The 15,836-nt window shown below is 41.6% G+C and overlaps 1 protein-coding gene across 10 annotated transcripts in view; it reads right to left on the bottom strand.

The window, feature by feature from the left end:
* Positions 1 to 15,836, bottom strand: part of shank3a (SH3 and multiple ankyrin repeat domains 3a) — a 151,601-nt gene that overhangs the window by 39,211 nt on the left and 96,554 nt on the right. For all 10 annotated transcript variants that reach the window (XR_003670876.1, XR_003670881.1, XR_003670879.1 and 7 more), the window contains one exon: positions 11,094 to 11,275. Coding sequence is in view for 1 of the 10 variants with exons in the window: in XM_028407478.1 (XP_028263279.1) it covers positions 11,094 to 11,275 (182 nt within the window). In the remaining 9 variants the exon portion in view is untranslated. The remainder of the gene's footprint in view (positions 1 to 11,093; positions 11,276 to 15,836) is intronic.

Below are 15,836 nucleotides of genomic sequence, written 5' to 3'. Positions count from 1 at the left end.
TCTGCATATCTGAGCACAGGGATTAACAATATGTGTGCTGTGTGTGGATGTTTTTGTCCAACACACTGCTTGGGACCACTGCAATCTTGAGAGTGAAAAATAGCAGAAAAAAACATTTAAAGTCAAGTTGTCTTGTGAAGAGTTTTTGTACGGAAGACACACTACAATATGCCACAACAATCAAACATTATTTTCTTTTATTAGTCTCCATTTTAGACCCTTTTGGCATTCCTTAGATAAACTGCTACAATCCCAAAACCATGTTCTGTGGTGGTCTGTTAGGGGTCAACTGAACCCCAGTTGACTACGTAGGGTAATCAACACCTCAGCTAGACACCAGATTTCCACTCTACAGCACGATAAGAAGTCAGTCATAGCTCAGCCGTATCAGTACAAGCCGTGACCTGCCATGCTGAGTCATAATCACCTCCACAGGTAAACTAGTGTGAGCAAAATTGAAGCTTGTGTTGACATACACTCACACACAGTCATACACAAACATGCAAGCCTGGATGAACTGAACGGTGCTGATTGTCCATTTTTCAGCAGGTTAAAAACCACCATGACGCACCAGCAGCCTGTCATGTGACTCATGCTGCTTGTGCAAAATTATGATTCAAAATTTGTCTTACAAGCAATCCATTTGCTCTCCTTATTGGTCCAGTTTTGATGTTCCTGTGCCAACTGTAGACACTATTTTATCTGACAACATCAGCAAGTACAGCTGGGCACCAAACCAAATCTGCTGAATTACCAACAGTCTCTTTCCAGAAGGATCTTTACTCACATTACAGCTTAAAATGAATTGTGGAGCATAGTTACATCATTACATCATACATTTAACATGCTAACCAGAAGTCTGGACCAAAATATACAGAACAAACTAATCAGATGACAAATAAATGACAGCTAAAATATCATGTACTTCTGCTATATATACTTCAACGTTATTGAACTGAATGCAACAACTGAAAAAGCAGAGACGTCCTTCTGCAAACTGCTGTTTAATTTAAATCATATCCTAACATATTCCCTCAGTAAAATGTGCAGCATCTCACTGGGCCATTAATAGAGAATTCTAAGCTTATATAGAAATAACACACAAATGAAGCATGAAGTGTGACTGGAAAGAAGAGCAGCATAATAGAGAGCCTCAGAGAATGAAACAAAGGGAATGAATCTGAGAGAGAGGCCTGCGTTCAACAATGACAAAGAGAGATGGCAACCAGTAAAGACAGACACAAGCTGACAAAGGAAAAGAGCTATGTTTCAACAGACGCCGAGTTATTCATGACTGTCCAAGAAGTCTGCTGTCTGCTGAAAAGTCTTGTACAGTATTGTTCTGTCTGTGTGTTACCTCTGAATTTTGCCCTTGGATAAGTCAGTCACGACTCCTTGTTTAAAAATAGCAACAGTGAGGATGCAGAGCTATTTATACTCTTCACACACCCTGCCTGCAGGCTTCAGTGCCTCCCTACTGTGTGAGTGGGTGTTTGGGTTTCTTTGTCCACGTGTGTCTAGCGACTGATTGGGCTCATTTAATTTGTGCTTTGCTTTGTTGTATTGCTTTGAGCTGAGTCATTCATTTTGTTTCCTTTACTCATCACACACACACACACAGTGGTGAGGGCATCAATGAATGGATGACAGCTGGTAAGGAAAGGAGGAGACTTTTCAAAATACGGACACATTTGTCTAGCTAACAGAGGATGCGTCAGGCTCCTGTATTTGCCTGCAGAAACAGACAATGGAGGATGCAGCTGTGCTGAGAGAAGCTGATGGCTTTCTGCCACTGATGCACTCACACTGATTCATGGAGAAATGCCATCGACGATTTGCCAAAGCCAAAATACACCTTGATTTTCACAAAAGACCATGATAGGAGATCTGCATGTTGGGTTTAATTTAAAATATCAAAAAAAAAAAATAATATGAATTTTCTGTCAGTAAATAATACTCTTAAGATGTTTGTGTATCTATAAGAAAAACTGATGACTGTATACTTATTTCCTCATAGTGCTGTTGTTCTGCTTTATAAAACTATCCATCATGTGTGTCTATTTTCCTGTTTCCACTTATTATTAGCCAAGTCTTTGTGCAGCACAGTTACATATAAACATCAACAAACAACACATTTAACGTGGAGTTAAATTTAACAGGATCTGCTGCATATTCCACAGTTAGATTTACAGGTGTGGGCAGCAATACAAAGTGAAGAGATGGCAGCAATCAGCCATCTACCTGGCAGAAACACCTGGTAGCTTGTGTGGCTGTCATAACCAGGAGCTATTGTAATTTTTTTTCACCCACGTGTTGCTGCTCTCTGCTGTTCAATTCATAAGCTGTGCTCCGCTACAGTTTCCACTGTCTCTCTTCAACATAATTAGTAACAAGCCCTCAAGCAAACACATGGACACTAGTGTTAAAGGGGTGTGAGCCAAAAAAAGACTTTAAAACTAAGGTCAAGTTAAATGAGATAAAGCTGGTATATTTTAATAAATGATTAATAAATATGAATAACTTGTTTCACCCCACCTGTGATCTTGATATTACACTGCCCTTAAGTAAAGATAGACACATAGATAAGACACTTTAATGCTTTACACTGTGTTCACGACTATTGTGTGTCTTATTCTGTGAAGGTTATATAATGTGAAATGGGTTTGCTGAGTAAGACCTTTCTGAATAAAGATTAAGTGTATACAGTATCTGAGAAGTGAGTGTGTGTGTGTGTGTGTGTGTGTGTGTGTGTGTGTGTGTAAAGGTGAGTGAGAGGATTCCAATAAGCAGAGTGCAGCTGTTATTAGATTTTGGATCCCTGCAGTCTTTATTAAACCTTAGTTCAATTCAGTATAACAGACAGAGAGAGCAAAATTGCATCTTCATGAAACAAGGGGGACGCAACCAGAGACATGCTAACACATGTCTACACATACACAAAACAGATAAACAAAGGGCAATGCAAGGACAATGCCCACTTACAGTAATATGACACTATAATTCAACAATGGCAATATTCTGCACAGTAAACAGAATATTTTATAGTCCCTCCAACAAATCCAGCATCTCCCTACTAGCAATCTCCAACGCCACATCTGTAATATGAATAACCTGGTATTTATGGAAATGCTGGAACTAAACATACATAACATAATGTGCATTGACTCACTTTTGTAGCCAGCCTCAAGTGGACAGTGGGGGAAATGCAGTTTTTGGAAGGACGAGGGTGGACATGGAAAAGGAATAGAGGTAGTAAGCAATTAAAAAGGTAGTGGGGAAAAGGGCAAGTGGACCCCAGAGTAGATACAAGACTGAATGAAGTAGGGTGCCAATAAATAACAGGAAAGAGGGATAGTCACTCTGCTGAGCCAAATGTGTGCTGTGATTTTCTCTGTGTTCATTCTCATAGGACTTCTTTTGCTTAGAAGAGGGTGAGGGAGTGGTGCAGACTCAAAGCTCATCACTATTCCACAGAGAGAGAGAGAGAGAGAGAGAGAGAGGAGGGAGGAAACATGATAGAAATAAAGGAAATATACTAAAAAAAGAGCCAGTTTTTTATGAATGACAGTACAGTCAGAGAAAGGAACACAGCAAAGCAAGAAGACTAGAGGGAGGAAAAAAAGGAAAAGCAAAGAGGGCAGGAGTGTTGTAAATTATAGTGGGAGGGGGAGGAGGAAGAGAGGAGGGAGGAAAACTCCGAGGCTGACTCAGAGGGATCCCTCTTCACTTCCTACCTCTACTTCTCCCTCCCTTGCAGGCTTGAAGGGAGCTACAAAAGATTCCTTCTTTAATTTCTAATTTGCTTTTTATTCCATCTCTCATTCTTTCTCTGCACTGGTATCGACCCTCAGGTGAAGACTAAAATAGAACAGGCTAGCTAATAGCTACCCTCTATCTTGACTTTTTTTTCTAACTCCAGGCAAAGTTACATAAAAAGCCTGGCTTTGGTGGCAGAAATGAGGCAAAATATATTAAATGAAACTAGTAGTGATTTATCAATAATTGGTATGCATGAGCACACATATAGAAAAATATTCAGATCATGGCCACACATAATTATATCTTGATCACCTGATACACTGACCAAAAAGTCCACCATCAATGTATGCCAGAGATTGATTAGCTGCAGACCAATTGATCGCCTGTTGATTGTTAATAGATCAGAGATGGATTGTGTGTTGTCAAGTCATTAATCACACAGTTAATCATTTGATTGACCATTCAGGGTGACACATAAATGATGGTGTTTATGTAGTGAGAGCGGAACATGCTGTAATGAGCTGATCAGCAGCCCTGACACAGCCTATATGCAACACATTATTACATGACTAAAAAAATGCTGGTGACCACTGCAACAGCATGTCAAATGCATCTTGAGTTGGACTGGTGAGTGAACATGAGGTTGATATTTGAAGGCATTAACAGCAAAGGTAAAATCAGGGTGGTCAACTGGTTTTCCCTATATATTTTTCTGTCATCACAGACCTCTTGTTGCCATAAATACCACAAATACGCCTTTTTATCTTTATACATAATTTCCATTCAAGACACACCACATTACAGTAGTAAAGGTTATATTAGTCACCTTACGTTGTTCTTACAAGGTTATGTGTAATTTCCAAGGTGGTGACAATAAGCCCATACATGCACCTCTCACACATCTTGAGCATGGTGTACCAACCACTGTCAAATAGTAAAGCAGTCATTAATGTGAGGCACACTCACACAGTAATTGAACATGTGTACAAACTAATAGAAAAATGGCACAGCAGTCCATTTTAATCGCTTACAAATTCAGGTAAACTGCACACAGCTCAAAAATGAGACTAGGGGTCAAGACACAGCATTTCCAAAATTTGCTAAAAACTACTCCACCTGACACTGCATGGTAAGGACATGACCTTTACATACACAATTTTATAGCCTTGACAGCAAAGTAGGCTGTAACCGTGCCGGTCAGAAAATGCCTGACAACCACCTGGCTTCGGCCCAGCAGTCTGCACCACATTGTGCACCATAGAGCGATTGTTAGTCAAAAGTATATCAGTCCCCCTGTTGAATATGTATCTGCATCAGTCAATGGCTTCTGTTTCTGCAATGGTGTTGCGATTCATGTTTATTCATATGCTGATTAACACAGTAACTGCTGTTTCTTCAGCGTTTCTAATTAGCATGTGGTATGAGGCTACATCTCGGTAAGTCAGATGTATGTTAGGAAAGCATGGGTTGTCAGAGGGTAAATGTGGAATGATCCTGTCAGCCAAAATGCACCAGATGGGAATGAAAACAAACAAACTAAAAAAAAAAATAAAAACAAAAAGGATGAGAGTGTAATATGAGGACAGGTGGTGTGTTCTGCAGGGAGCAGGTAGGTGTGTGGGCAGGACTTTGCACCCCGCTGCTGCTCTGATTGGACAGCAGAGTCCTTGCCTTAGGCTTGTGACCCTGTCCAATATCAATAACACACACACACACACACAGCTTGGAACATTATAAATGACCAACCGGTGAAATCTGTTAAGAAAATAAGTAGCTTCAGGTCAATTCTGTGATAGCATTAATAGTTCCCCAGGAACATTGAGCACAGACTCTAAACCCCTCATTCACAACCCACTCATCATCTGTCCCTATACACGTCTCCCATAAATTTCTTACTGGTCCCACTAGGCCTTCTTGTGGTGTGGTGCTCTACAAGCCAGAGGAGAACATTATATGTTCAACAGTGTTTTTTCTCTATAACACAATTTGTTTGCCACTATGGTAGCAACACTTCTCATAGATTACATAAATATATTTGCAGACAACAAAAGCTCACTTTGATCATTTTAGAGCTTTAGATCTTCCTTACTTGATATTTCACTCACTGTGATGCATGTGAAGGTGTGTGTGTAGGTTAGGAGCGATGCTGCCACCTTCAACAGACCATCATCATAGATCAATACTTTTTTTAAGCCATTGGTTACATTTTTACAGTGAATGCAGCAGCACTTCTTTGGTCTCGTCATATATATTATTATACTATATTTGTATGTGAAAACGTGATAATTGCAATATTACTTCTAAAACGCTTTTATACAGGCACAGAAAAGTTAAATTTGCACCTTTATCGTTTTCCCATCAAGTGGCACACATGTTGACAAGTCAGCTTTTTTATATGTTTGTACAAGTTATATATAAATAAATGCAAGACTTACAAAGGCTCACACAATATCAGTGTGTTAACTGCAAATAAATGATCGATGAAAAAGCATAATGTTCATCTGCTATTCATGAAATAAAGACAGATTTACATGTAACAGAGAGAAACGGAACAGAGAGCAGGGCAGAGAGACATTTGTTCCATATGTGCCTCAGATATCGAGGCACACAGACAGCTGGTGAGTGAACACTTGAAGGATGCTGTTTATCTTAGTTGTAGGAGGCAATTACTTACACTATGCTGCACAGAGACGAGCACAAAGCAGACACACACTAACACATTTACACACATGTGAGTGCACCATTCATACACAACAATGAAGAGATGCTCATGCATGCACAGAGACCACCTCGTGCTACTACCAGACAGAGCTGAAGTCTAATTAATTAGCCCAAAGCTCACTGTGGGAAGCTAACAATGATATTTAGTCAAAAGTCCACAGCTAGAACACAGGTTTTCATCCAAGTTAAGGTGCAGATACAAGAGAAAATGCAAGGATATTTATTATATAATGGAAAAAATGAAAGTAAAAGAATATTATTTTCCAAATTCACTGAAGGCATAATTTGATCATTTTTATTCTTGTGAAATGACATGTTAGAGCTATCAGATGCACTTAGTACCTGTTGCCTAGTAACTGACAGATGCATATGCATTTTAGTGTAACAGTGTAATAGTAGGCTGTGTATTAAAAAAGTGCATTGCACACTGCTTCCTTGTATAAGGCACTGGCTCCTGCCTTGTCCAGACACACATGTACTGTAATGCATACATGTGTACTATAGTAACTGTTGAGGGGGAGAGATATCTTCACAGGGTGGGTTTTAGAGTGTCTGCGGCTTTGTAGCACTGTTCAGCTTGACTTTAGTGACTGGCTAATCTACTGAATGTGCTCCCACAGATCACAAGTGCAATAATAAATGCCTTCTGAGCCTATGTAAAGGTAGACCTGGAGGAAACAATTAAAAACCAGTATATGGGTGTCTATTTGTGTATTTTGGTCCCTATAGCTGGCCCAGGTATCCTCTATTGCCCACAGCAGTGTTAATATTCTGCACACACTGGGTGCGGCCAAACCCCATTAATCATGTTTGTGAATGTCTAATCTCAACATTACTTGCACTGGTTTCATTTTCATGGCTGTCTGCAAGATTTATAATGGCGTTGGGAGGTGTATGTGGTGTGTGTGCAGGAGATGTAATACACTGTTACGGAAGTATGCTCTTAAGTGTGTCACCTTGTTGAGGAGAAGAATGTCCTGAATGTGCTGGTAATGCTCCCTGTGGGCGGGGCAGCATGTTGACACACACATCTGTTCATTTGCATGCATATTTGCGTGTATACATTGTGTAAGTTTTGCTATCGAGTGTTTGTGCCTGTGTGTTTCTGGACGCAGAAAGCTCGACCTGGTTACGGAGGAATGTGTCCCCATTCGTTACCATGGTGACAATAAGTGGCCTTTCAAGAGATGTCCATCCAGATGATGAGATCAGATTACATCGATGAGTGACAGAGCAGAAACAAACACTAACAGGAGCAAAGGAGAAGTGTAGAAAAGGGGGATGCAGGATAAGAGTGTGGGGATGGGCATAGGGGCCCTAATAATGGAGAGTACCATACCTAAACTCACCATACATGCACACACATACGCAGCAGGCCACATACACATGTAGGTACTCAGAGGCAGACCACAAAATCTGATAAACTTGGAAGCATCTTTTTCTTTGAATGGCATCGCTGACATAAGCACACACACAATCACACACAATGATAGCATGTGTGTGCTAGTTTTCTGGTGCAGTGACAGTCAGACAGTGAGGAAGGACAAACAGATCTCATTATTTAGGACTAACAGTCGGCTTGGAGAGCTAGATGTGGATGACCCTGTTAAATGGTGGACAGCAGGGCTGTTTGTCTAGACGAAGGCTGTCTAGAGACATTGATCGTAGACAACAGACCAATAGACTGACAATCACAGAGTAAATGCTGGGAGGTTTTCCAGGCTTTTCTTCATCATGGATAAGAAATCAGTTGGACAAAATGTGTACTTCATACAGACAAAACAAAGCACATATTAAGGTTCATCTACGGTACTACAACTAGAGACTAAGGGTGAAAAAGAAGGATGAAAAAGTGGAATTGTGTCACTTTAGAGAACCACAGAAGTCTTTCTAGCATACGTAGATCAACATTGCAAATCTTAAAAAAGAAGCCTTTCTAAGGTACTGAGGTCAGCATATCTGAGGTCACTTAAAGCCACACAATCCTTTAATAGGTATGTGTAAATTTATAATGGATTGAATCATTTTATTTCCTCAATGGTTAACCACTTTGTCATCCCAAAAACAAAGCAAAACAAACAAAAGAGGAAAAATGTTTATTTTACCTTCTTGTTCATTATAATCATCATCACTGTCAGTGTAATCGTCAGCATCTTCATTGCATGGGGTGTCAGCTATAAGGCATTTAAAAAAATGTAATAATGTTTCATTGAAAAAAAAAAAAGAAGAAAAACCTACACAATAACCAAAACTCACACACATGTATTGACTGGCTACAGCTATCAAGAACTACTGTATTTACCATCTGAGTCCAGAGGGTCAGCCTTCACTAAAAATAAAAGTGGAAACATAATCATTTTTTTATATTATGTAGTTCATAATCATATATCTTACCCTTGGATTTTGCTACAGTTAGCTGCTGAGCACTATATTATTACTACCATTAGAAAATAATCAGGTCTGTATTAAAAACTCCGAACTACGAACAGTGGATAAAAGTTAAGCTAATGCCTACAAGCGTAAGCATGGATACGGTCACACAAACACACAAACGTCATTGAGTGACATTTACCCAGTCTGATCTCATCATAAAGATGCTCCTCTGGTATAGCTGTTGATTAACAATATTGTGAGGACATCGACAGGAAGAAAGAGATGAGTACATAACCAACTTTGTGTGTTTATGGGGACTATTTAAAATCAATTGATCTATATCGATCTATAATTATCTATATAGCCTACTGTATGTCTGTATCTCCCTCTCTTTCACTTGCATCACATCCTTTCGTCCTACACTGTGACATGGGGCTATTACTATTAGTAGCCCATTCATTCATGAATGCAGATTAGATGAAATGCATTATGTATTACACCAAGTGTCATCTGTCCCTAAAGAAAGTGGCTTCTCAAGCTGCAAGGAGACCTTTAAGGATATGGCTAGCTCTAAACAGGTCACCAAAATAAAACTTGTTTAACAACTAATTTACTTTAGTGATGCATTTCACAATTTATATCCCCAAACTACAGAGGCATAGTGAATGCAACACAGTAATGGTTATGGTGGTCAGTGTTGCATAACAGAGCCAGATGGTTTACTTGGCTGGACCATGGTGCTGGCAGCCACGCGACTATAAGCTTGTTTCCTGCATGGCCAACATGAAAGAATGGCAAAACACTGAGTGTTCACATTAGTGGCAGGGTTATGGATTCACTTGCACAGACGGAAAAGTCAGAGACAGCAGATCCATTCAATAGATGGAGGAATACTAGGCTGCTGTTGAGTCATCAGATTTACACTAACATTTGTGTCAACATCAGCATGCATCACAGTTTCAGACGCTACCAGATCATTTGGATTTCTTCAACAAAGGGGGAAGCCTCAATTGTTTATCATCTGTTTTAGTAATTGTTGTGCAAATGACAGCAGTGTACAGAAGGAGGTCTGCTGATACAACACTGTAAGGAGAGAAGTTATCAAACAAAAGACATCCAGAAAGAGGTGCAGACACTTCAGTAGGTTTACAGGCAGAGGAAAGGAGCTATAGCAACGGATACATAGTATTTGTGTGTGAGAGCTAAGCAGGTTTATGTGTAAGTGTGTGCACATGTGTGTGTGTCTCTGTGTGTGTTGTGATTGTTTGCACAAGGTCTAAATTGAAATTCCAAATTGACCCTTAATCTGTACTTCCTGTGCCTCTGTAGATCTGAAAGGAACATAAGAGGTCTCAGCATGAGAGCGGCTCCCGTCTCTCTGGCCTTTCTAAGGACATGAGGGAACTGTTTCCATTAAGCTAATGTGGGTTTGATCCATGGTGGTGTATGTGAAGTGGCAGGATGCGGAGTGTGGGGTCAACGTGAAGCAGGGTGTCTCTGGACAGGTGATAAGATGAGGGAGAAAAGAAGTTGTGTGTTCAGGGGGGAAGCACTCTAAGAGAGAAGGAGGAACACAGTGTACGTACACATACCAACAACCAAAAGCACACAGGACCTGTTTGAATTTGCATGCCCCTCTCCTTGAAGTGATCACAGATTTATACTGAGATTACACGTATCTCAAGTGGATTCAAACAGGGCCAAGAACTAATTACTTCAATGCAAGTGTGGGGTTGACACACAGAGGTGTGTGGGAGAGATACAGGGTGAGAAGAATATTATGGAGTTTACCTTCTACGTCATTACAGTCATAGTCTTGAGTGAGGCATGGATGGAGACAAAAGCACACACACAAACACATGAAAGCAAAGCCACTGCACCTCTACATAAAACAGAAAAGAGCACATTTAGAAAGTTAATGAAAATGATGCTTCACAATGTCAAGCTCAAATGTCGCAGAAATGCAGGCAGATTGAGAGAACTGCTTTGTAGACAAAAACACAATGGAGTAATGGTGTGTTCTGTATCTCAGAAGTATGACAGTATAGGAGTGTGTGCTTTTCTGCACCAAACCCATGCAATCCATGTCACAAGTTTCCAGGAGTTCCTAAACATCACTTGTGGGAGTGATGAAAAGTTGCTGACATGCTATGAAGATACAGTAATTTAACACAACTGGTTTGAAGTATTAGTAATAGGTTAAGTGAGTCGAAAACCACAATTGACCGTAGACAACATACCTTTTACGCGTTCCCCACGGTTGAGTTGGATCTCTCCCTCTCCCTGTGGTGTGTAGGGTTTGACCACAATGAAGGTACGTCCTGGGACAGCACTGTAGAGTTTCCGTTTGGGCCCACGTGGGCCCGACAGTGCTGGAGGGGTGTGATGAGGTGGGCTTGGGTCTCGCTGCACTGAGCCGGGGCTGTAAACAAACACATATGTTACTGTGGTGATTCCAGGGAGCTGGTAGCTGAAGCCCGTGGTCACCGACATGGTCGTCAGTGGGACAGCAACCTGGTGACACCCCCTGCCTGTTACGGTAGCCAGTGAGGGATTCATAAACAAGTCCCAGTCCCTGCCAATCAACATTTAATAGTCAGCACTCCATGGCAGAGTCATGAGAGGAGAGCACACTCCTCCCAGCCACTCTTCACCCCTCCTCCTCTTCTTATCCTCCCTCTTCCTTCCTCAATAGCAAAGACAGTATCCTTCTTGCTCTCTTTTACCTCCTCTTATCCCTTCCCTCTCCCTCACATCCAAATCGAGGTAGAAGCAGAAATGTACAGCGATATGAGAACAGCTCTGTTTCCTTTTCTGTGCAGGTCTGTCAGATCCGTCTGGAAGACCCCCTTAGTCAAACACATCCTGAGTTTGGGCTCCAGCAGAAGTCCCCTCCAGAGAGGGACAGGAATCTCCTGTGCATCCCCACTTCCAGATGCTCCAGGCTGGGCTACAGATCTTGCCTTGTCCTTGAGTCCTGGTTCTCCTGCTGTGGAGCAGAGAGGCTGGGTCTTCTCCCCAACTCCTGCTCCCTCTCCTGGGAGTCCCGCCGTGTCTGCCTCTCCTCTCCCCTCCACCCCTCACACATACACGCTCGCTTACACACACTTACACACACCCTGGCAATGCTGCTGCTACTGCTGCTGCTGCTCTCCGTGGCTCCCCTCCCCTTTGACAGCTCGCTCACACTCACACACCACAAGCCCTCTATGTGCATTCTAGCTGTGCGCGCAGGCACATACACAGACAGCCCCCTCCACTCCGGCTAACACTGCACCTCCACTAGCATGGCATACGCCGCCACCAGCATGCCGCTAACACATCGTTGACACACACACACACACACACAGCAGTCCCAGAGCACGATTGATCTCCTCCTGCCTGTCTGCCTGGGACCGTGCATGCGCCATGGCTCCCTGAGGCAGGCTGTGAGAGTATGTGTGTGTGCGTGTGTGTGCTTGTGTGCAGTGGGGTGGGGGGCAAAAAGCTCCAGCCCATTTGGTTTAATTGTTGCTCCTCCCTCTTTCCCTTTGCCTTGAATCCCCTCCTTCTCTCTCTCTCTCTCTCTCATTCTCTTGCTTCCATTTCACCCTCTTATCCTTCCTTCTCATTTCTTTGCACTGCATCTTCGTCCTCTCTCTTTCCTCGCCTTTCTCCCTGGCAGTGAATTCTAATACAGCAGCAGCAGAGCTCCGCCTAGTCTTCATTCATCATTACTTTGCCATCACTGTGTAAGTTACATTCAGCATTACTCGGCCCCATGTGTTGCTTTCCCGTAAGCTCCAAAACCACATGTATGTAGTCACATAAACAATGTATTTAGCATAATCTTAATTCATTTAATGAGATTTGAGAGTAGTTAGTTTTCTTATGCAAATACAGACAGTACATGGTTAATTCACTGTAACAAGTGACTTTATTGTGTCCTGAAATGGGGCATTGACGCTATTCACTCCAACATTTAGTCATTTAGTCATTTAGACATTTACAGTCCAGAAATCTCTAAACCTCTTCCTCTCAGTGTCCCTCAGCCTATTGTATCAGGCATTTTAAAGCCTTCATTCTTTCATTCATCTGATTCCAGCATCATATGCTCTTTCCTCTTCTTTCTCAATCCTTCCCTCCAACTCCTTTCCTCATTTCAAGCCTTATTTGTCTCTTTCTTGCCCCAACTCTCTATTGCTTTTCTTGCTCTCTTCATCTCACCCAGCCTCCCTTTCTCTGTCCCCCTCTCTATCGAAACAACGGCTTGCTGACGGCTTTCCAATTACCACAGGGACTGAGGGGCTGAGATGGCTGCCGCATGTTAATGTCTGAGCCCCAGCACCAAACATCAGCAGTACACACTAGCAAAATGGGTGCAGGAGGGCCGGGGAGGGAAGGGAGACATAGATGTGTCAAAATAACATAAATGTCCCCTCCCCCAAAAAAGCCTTAAATGATGCCTGTTACAACGCCTTTATCTGCCTCTTTTGCTCATGTACCTTTTCCCACACTGTACACCTACTGGGAGGTTATGTACACAGCTTGACCCCAGCTGCTCCTTGCAATTGAGCTGATGATAGCAGGGTGGACACATGTTATCTGTGTGTCAAACAGAAGGAAGAGGGTGGAGCTGCTTCCTGCTCTCTTTTGGCTTTAATGACTTGATTTTGTTACACAGGGTGATAGGAAGCTAAAACTGCACTTTCAGATAAAAACAGATTCAAATGCCCGAAACTTCTTAAAACACTTAAAATCCTATGCCACCATTACAAGGCTTGGTACAAGGTCTAATTCCTGCTCATTCTGATACATCTTAAATGATTTCATATCCTCACTCGCTGTAACAGAGTTTACCATTGGGTAATGATTTTGAAATCAGACCAAAAAAGCTGAAGAATTTTCAGACTGCCCTGGACGAATGAGATGATGATATGATTAACTGTTCCTACATGCAAACTTGCTCTGCTGCCTATTTTCTTTCTGCTGTGCCTCATTAAGGGTGGCTTTAACAAGATACAGATGTAGGATCCATTTCATGCGCACACACACACAGACAGAGATATGTACAAATACACAAACTTCTAATGCAGTCTGTTACAAAAGCTCCATCGTTTCCTAGGACACCAGCCGTGCCTCCTCTGTAACGATGGCAACTGTCAATAAAAGGAGAGTAAATACTGCTAACAACTGCACTGATAAGTCAATAATATGAACTTGGATCACTATTACAGTCAATTTGTCATAAATACGTTGCCTTGAAATGCATGCATGTTATTTTGATCAACTATTATCTTTCTTTCTATTGTTATCTTTTACATCCAGGTAAAATCATTGACACTGCAGATACTGAATGTGGTAGCAGTAATTCAGCTTACACAGATCACAGTGAACTTAACTCATAGTATGTTTTATTCCTTACACAAATATAGTAAAGGCATATTGCATAAGATATGATTAAAATGTAAAATTGTATCCCATTTAGAAGTGTTGCTGTACTGTATTGCATTTTTGCTCATGGTCCAAGAACATTTCTTTCATTTAATATGGGAGTTGCAACCACAAACAAATGATGTGGACAAATGTCGTTAGAAAGATCAAATGTTTTCAAACCAATTACCAGATGCTTAATTAGGATTAATGAGCCCACTAAGAAGCAGGTTAACATTTGAATAGCTCCATAATAAGTGTACCTGTGTCTTGTGTTTGCTCTCATGTGAAATTCCTTCATAGCTCTGAAGATGCAACTGCTAATGTCATTCAATGCCACTTTTTACTGACGCCATCAAGCTAAGCTGCATCAGTGTAGCATGACTGCCTTGCTTTCGCAGGTAAATGGCTTTTTCCTCAAATAGCCCAGCTCTCTAAGGTGAGATGAACTCATTATAAACACAGTGATAATCAGCATCACACTTGGCATCCTAATGATCATCAGTCTGTCCTTGCTTTGCTGCACATGAATGCAGACATGCTCTCTCATTTTTTCTTGCTCAACATGGGAGTGTTTATGGCCATCAAAGAGGAAGCAGAATGTGGAGCTTGCTCATTGGGCACAACATATTAAGGCTGTGAACAGCAAATCTGTTTGCACATGACAGCTTATGCTCCGTAGAGACGTTGAAATTAGGCTACATTAGAAGAAAGGGTCATCTCATGGATCAGCAAATAAACTACAAACTGTGCCTCCATTTTTGGTAGCGGGAGGAGCTTGGCTAAATGTACACTTCACTTCAGCAGTTTTACAGCATTGAAAAATTCTTCTCTTTCATGACAAAACTTCAAAGTAGGATAGAATGTCCTGGCAGCAACATCTATACATGCCCCAAAATGTGCTGTAAATGGCTCAAGATGATTACTGAGGTAGTCCCGAGGGTGTGTTAGTCTGAAACACAAGGAGCCATGGCATTGCTCTGAGCCATGTTCGTTTTTCAGTGCTACCAGAAATAAAACAACATGTAGCCTTGTTTACAAGAGAGCATAAGACAGCAACAAACTGCTAGTTCTTATCTATGTGGCACCTGCAGTGAAAGTAGGTGTTGGTGCACGCAGTCTTAATGAAAAGTGACCTGAAAGCGAGGTTCTCATTTGATCAATGTTGCAACCTGTAGTCATGAGTTCTGGGAAATGAAATGAGAGCAAAATTTGTTTCCTTAACAGGTTCGTGGATTCACCCAATGGGACAGAGTGAGGGACTCAGATATGCTGAGGGATTCTGGAATAAAACCCGGAGGTTTAACATACCCAATGTGGCTTGGGAACAACACTCAATCCCCCAGCAAGGATGTGACCAGTGAGAGGAGCATCAAGGCTATCATGGTGATAATGAGGAGTGGTTACCACACACACACAAGTATGTTACAGATCTGTCCTTACCACTAATTGTAGTAATGTTGCATCCACATGCTTTTACAAATCCTGCACATATTGTTGATTTATTTTGTGTGGCCATGTCAACCCATGACAGCATTACAGTTTTAAACAAAGCTGTTGGAAAAACAGTG

Source organism: Parambassis ranga, chromosome 6 (genome assembly GCF_900634625.1).
Source record: "Parambassis ranga chromosome 6, fParRan2.1, whole genome shotgun sequence".
Lineage (NCBI taxonomy): Eukaryota > Metazoa > Chordata > Actinopteri > Ambassidae > Parambassis > Parambassis ranga.
This window is presented reverse-complemented; position numbering and strand designations above follow the sequence as displayed.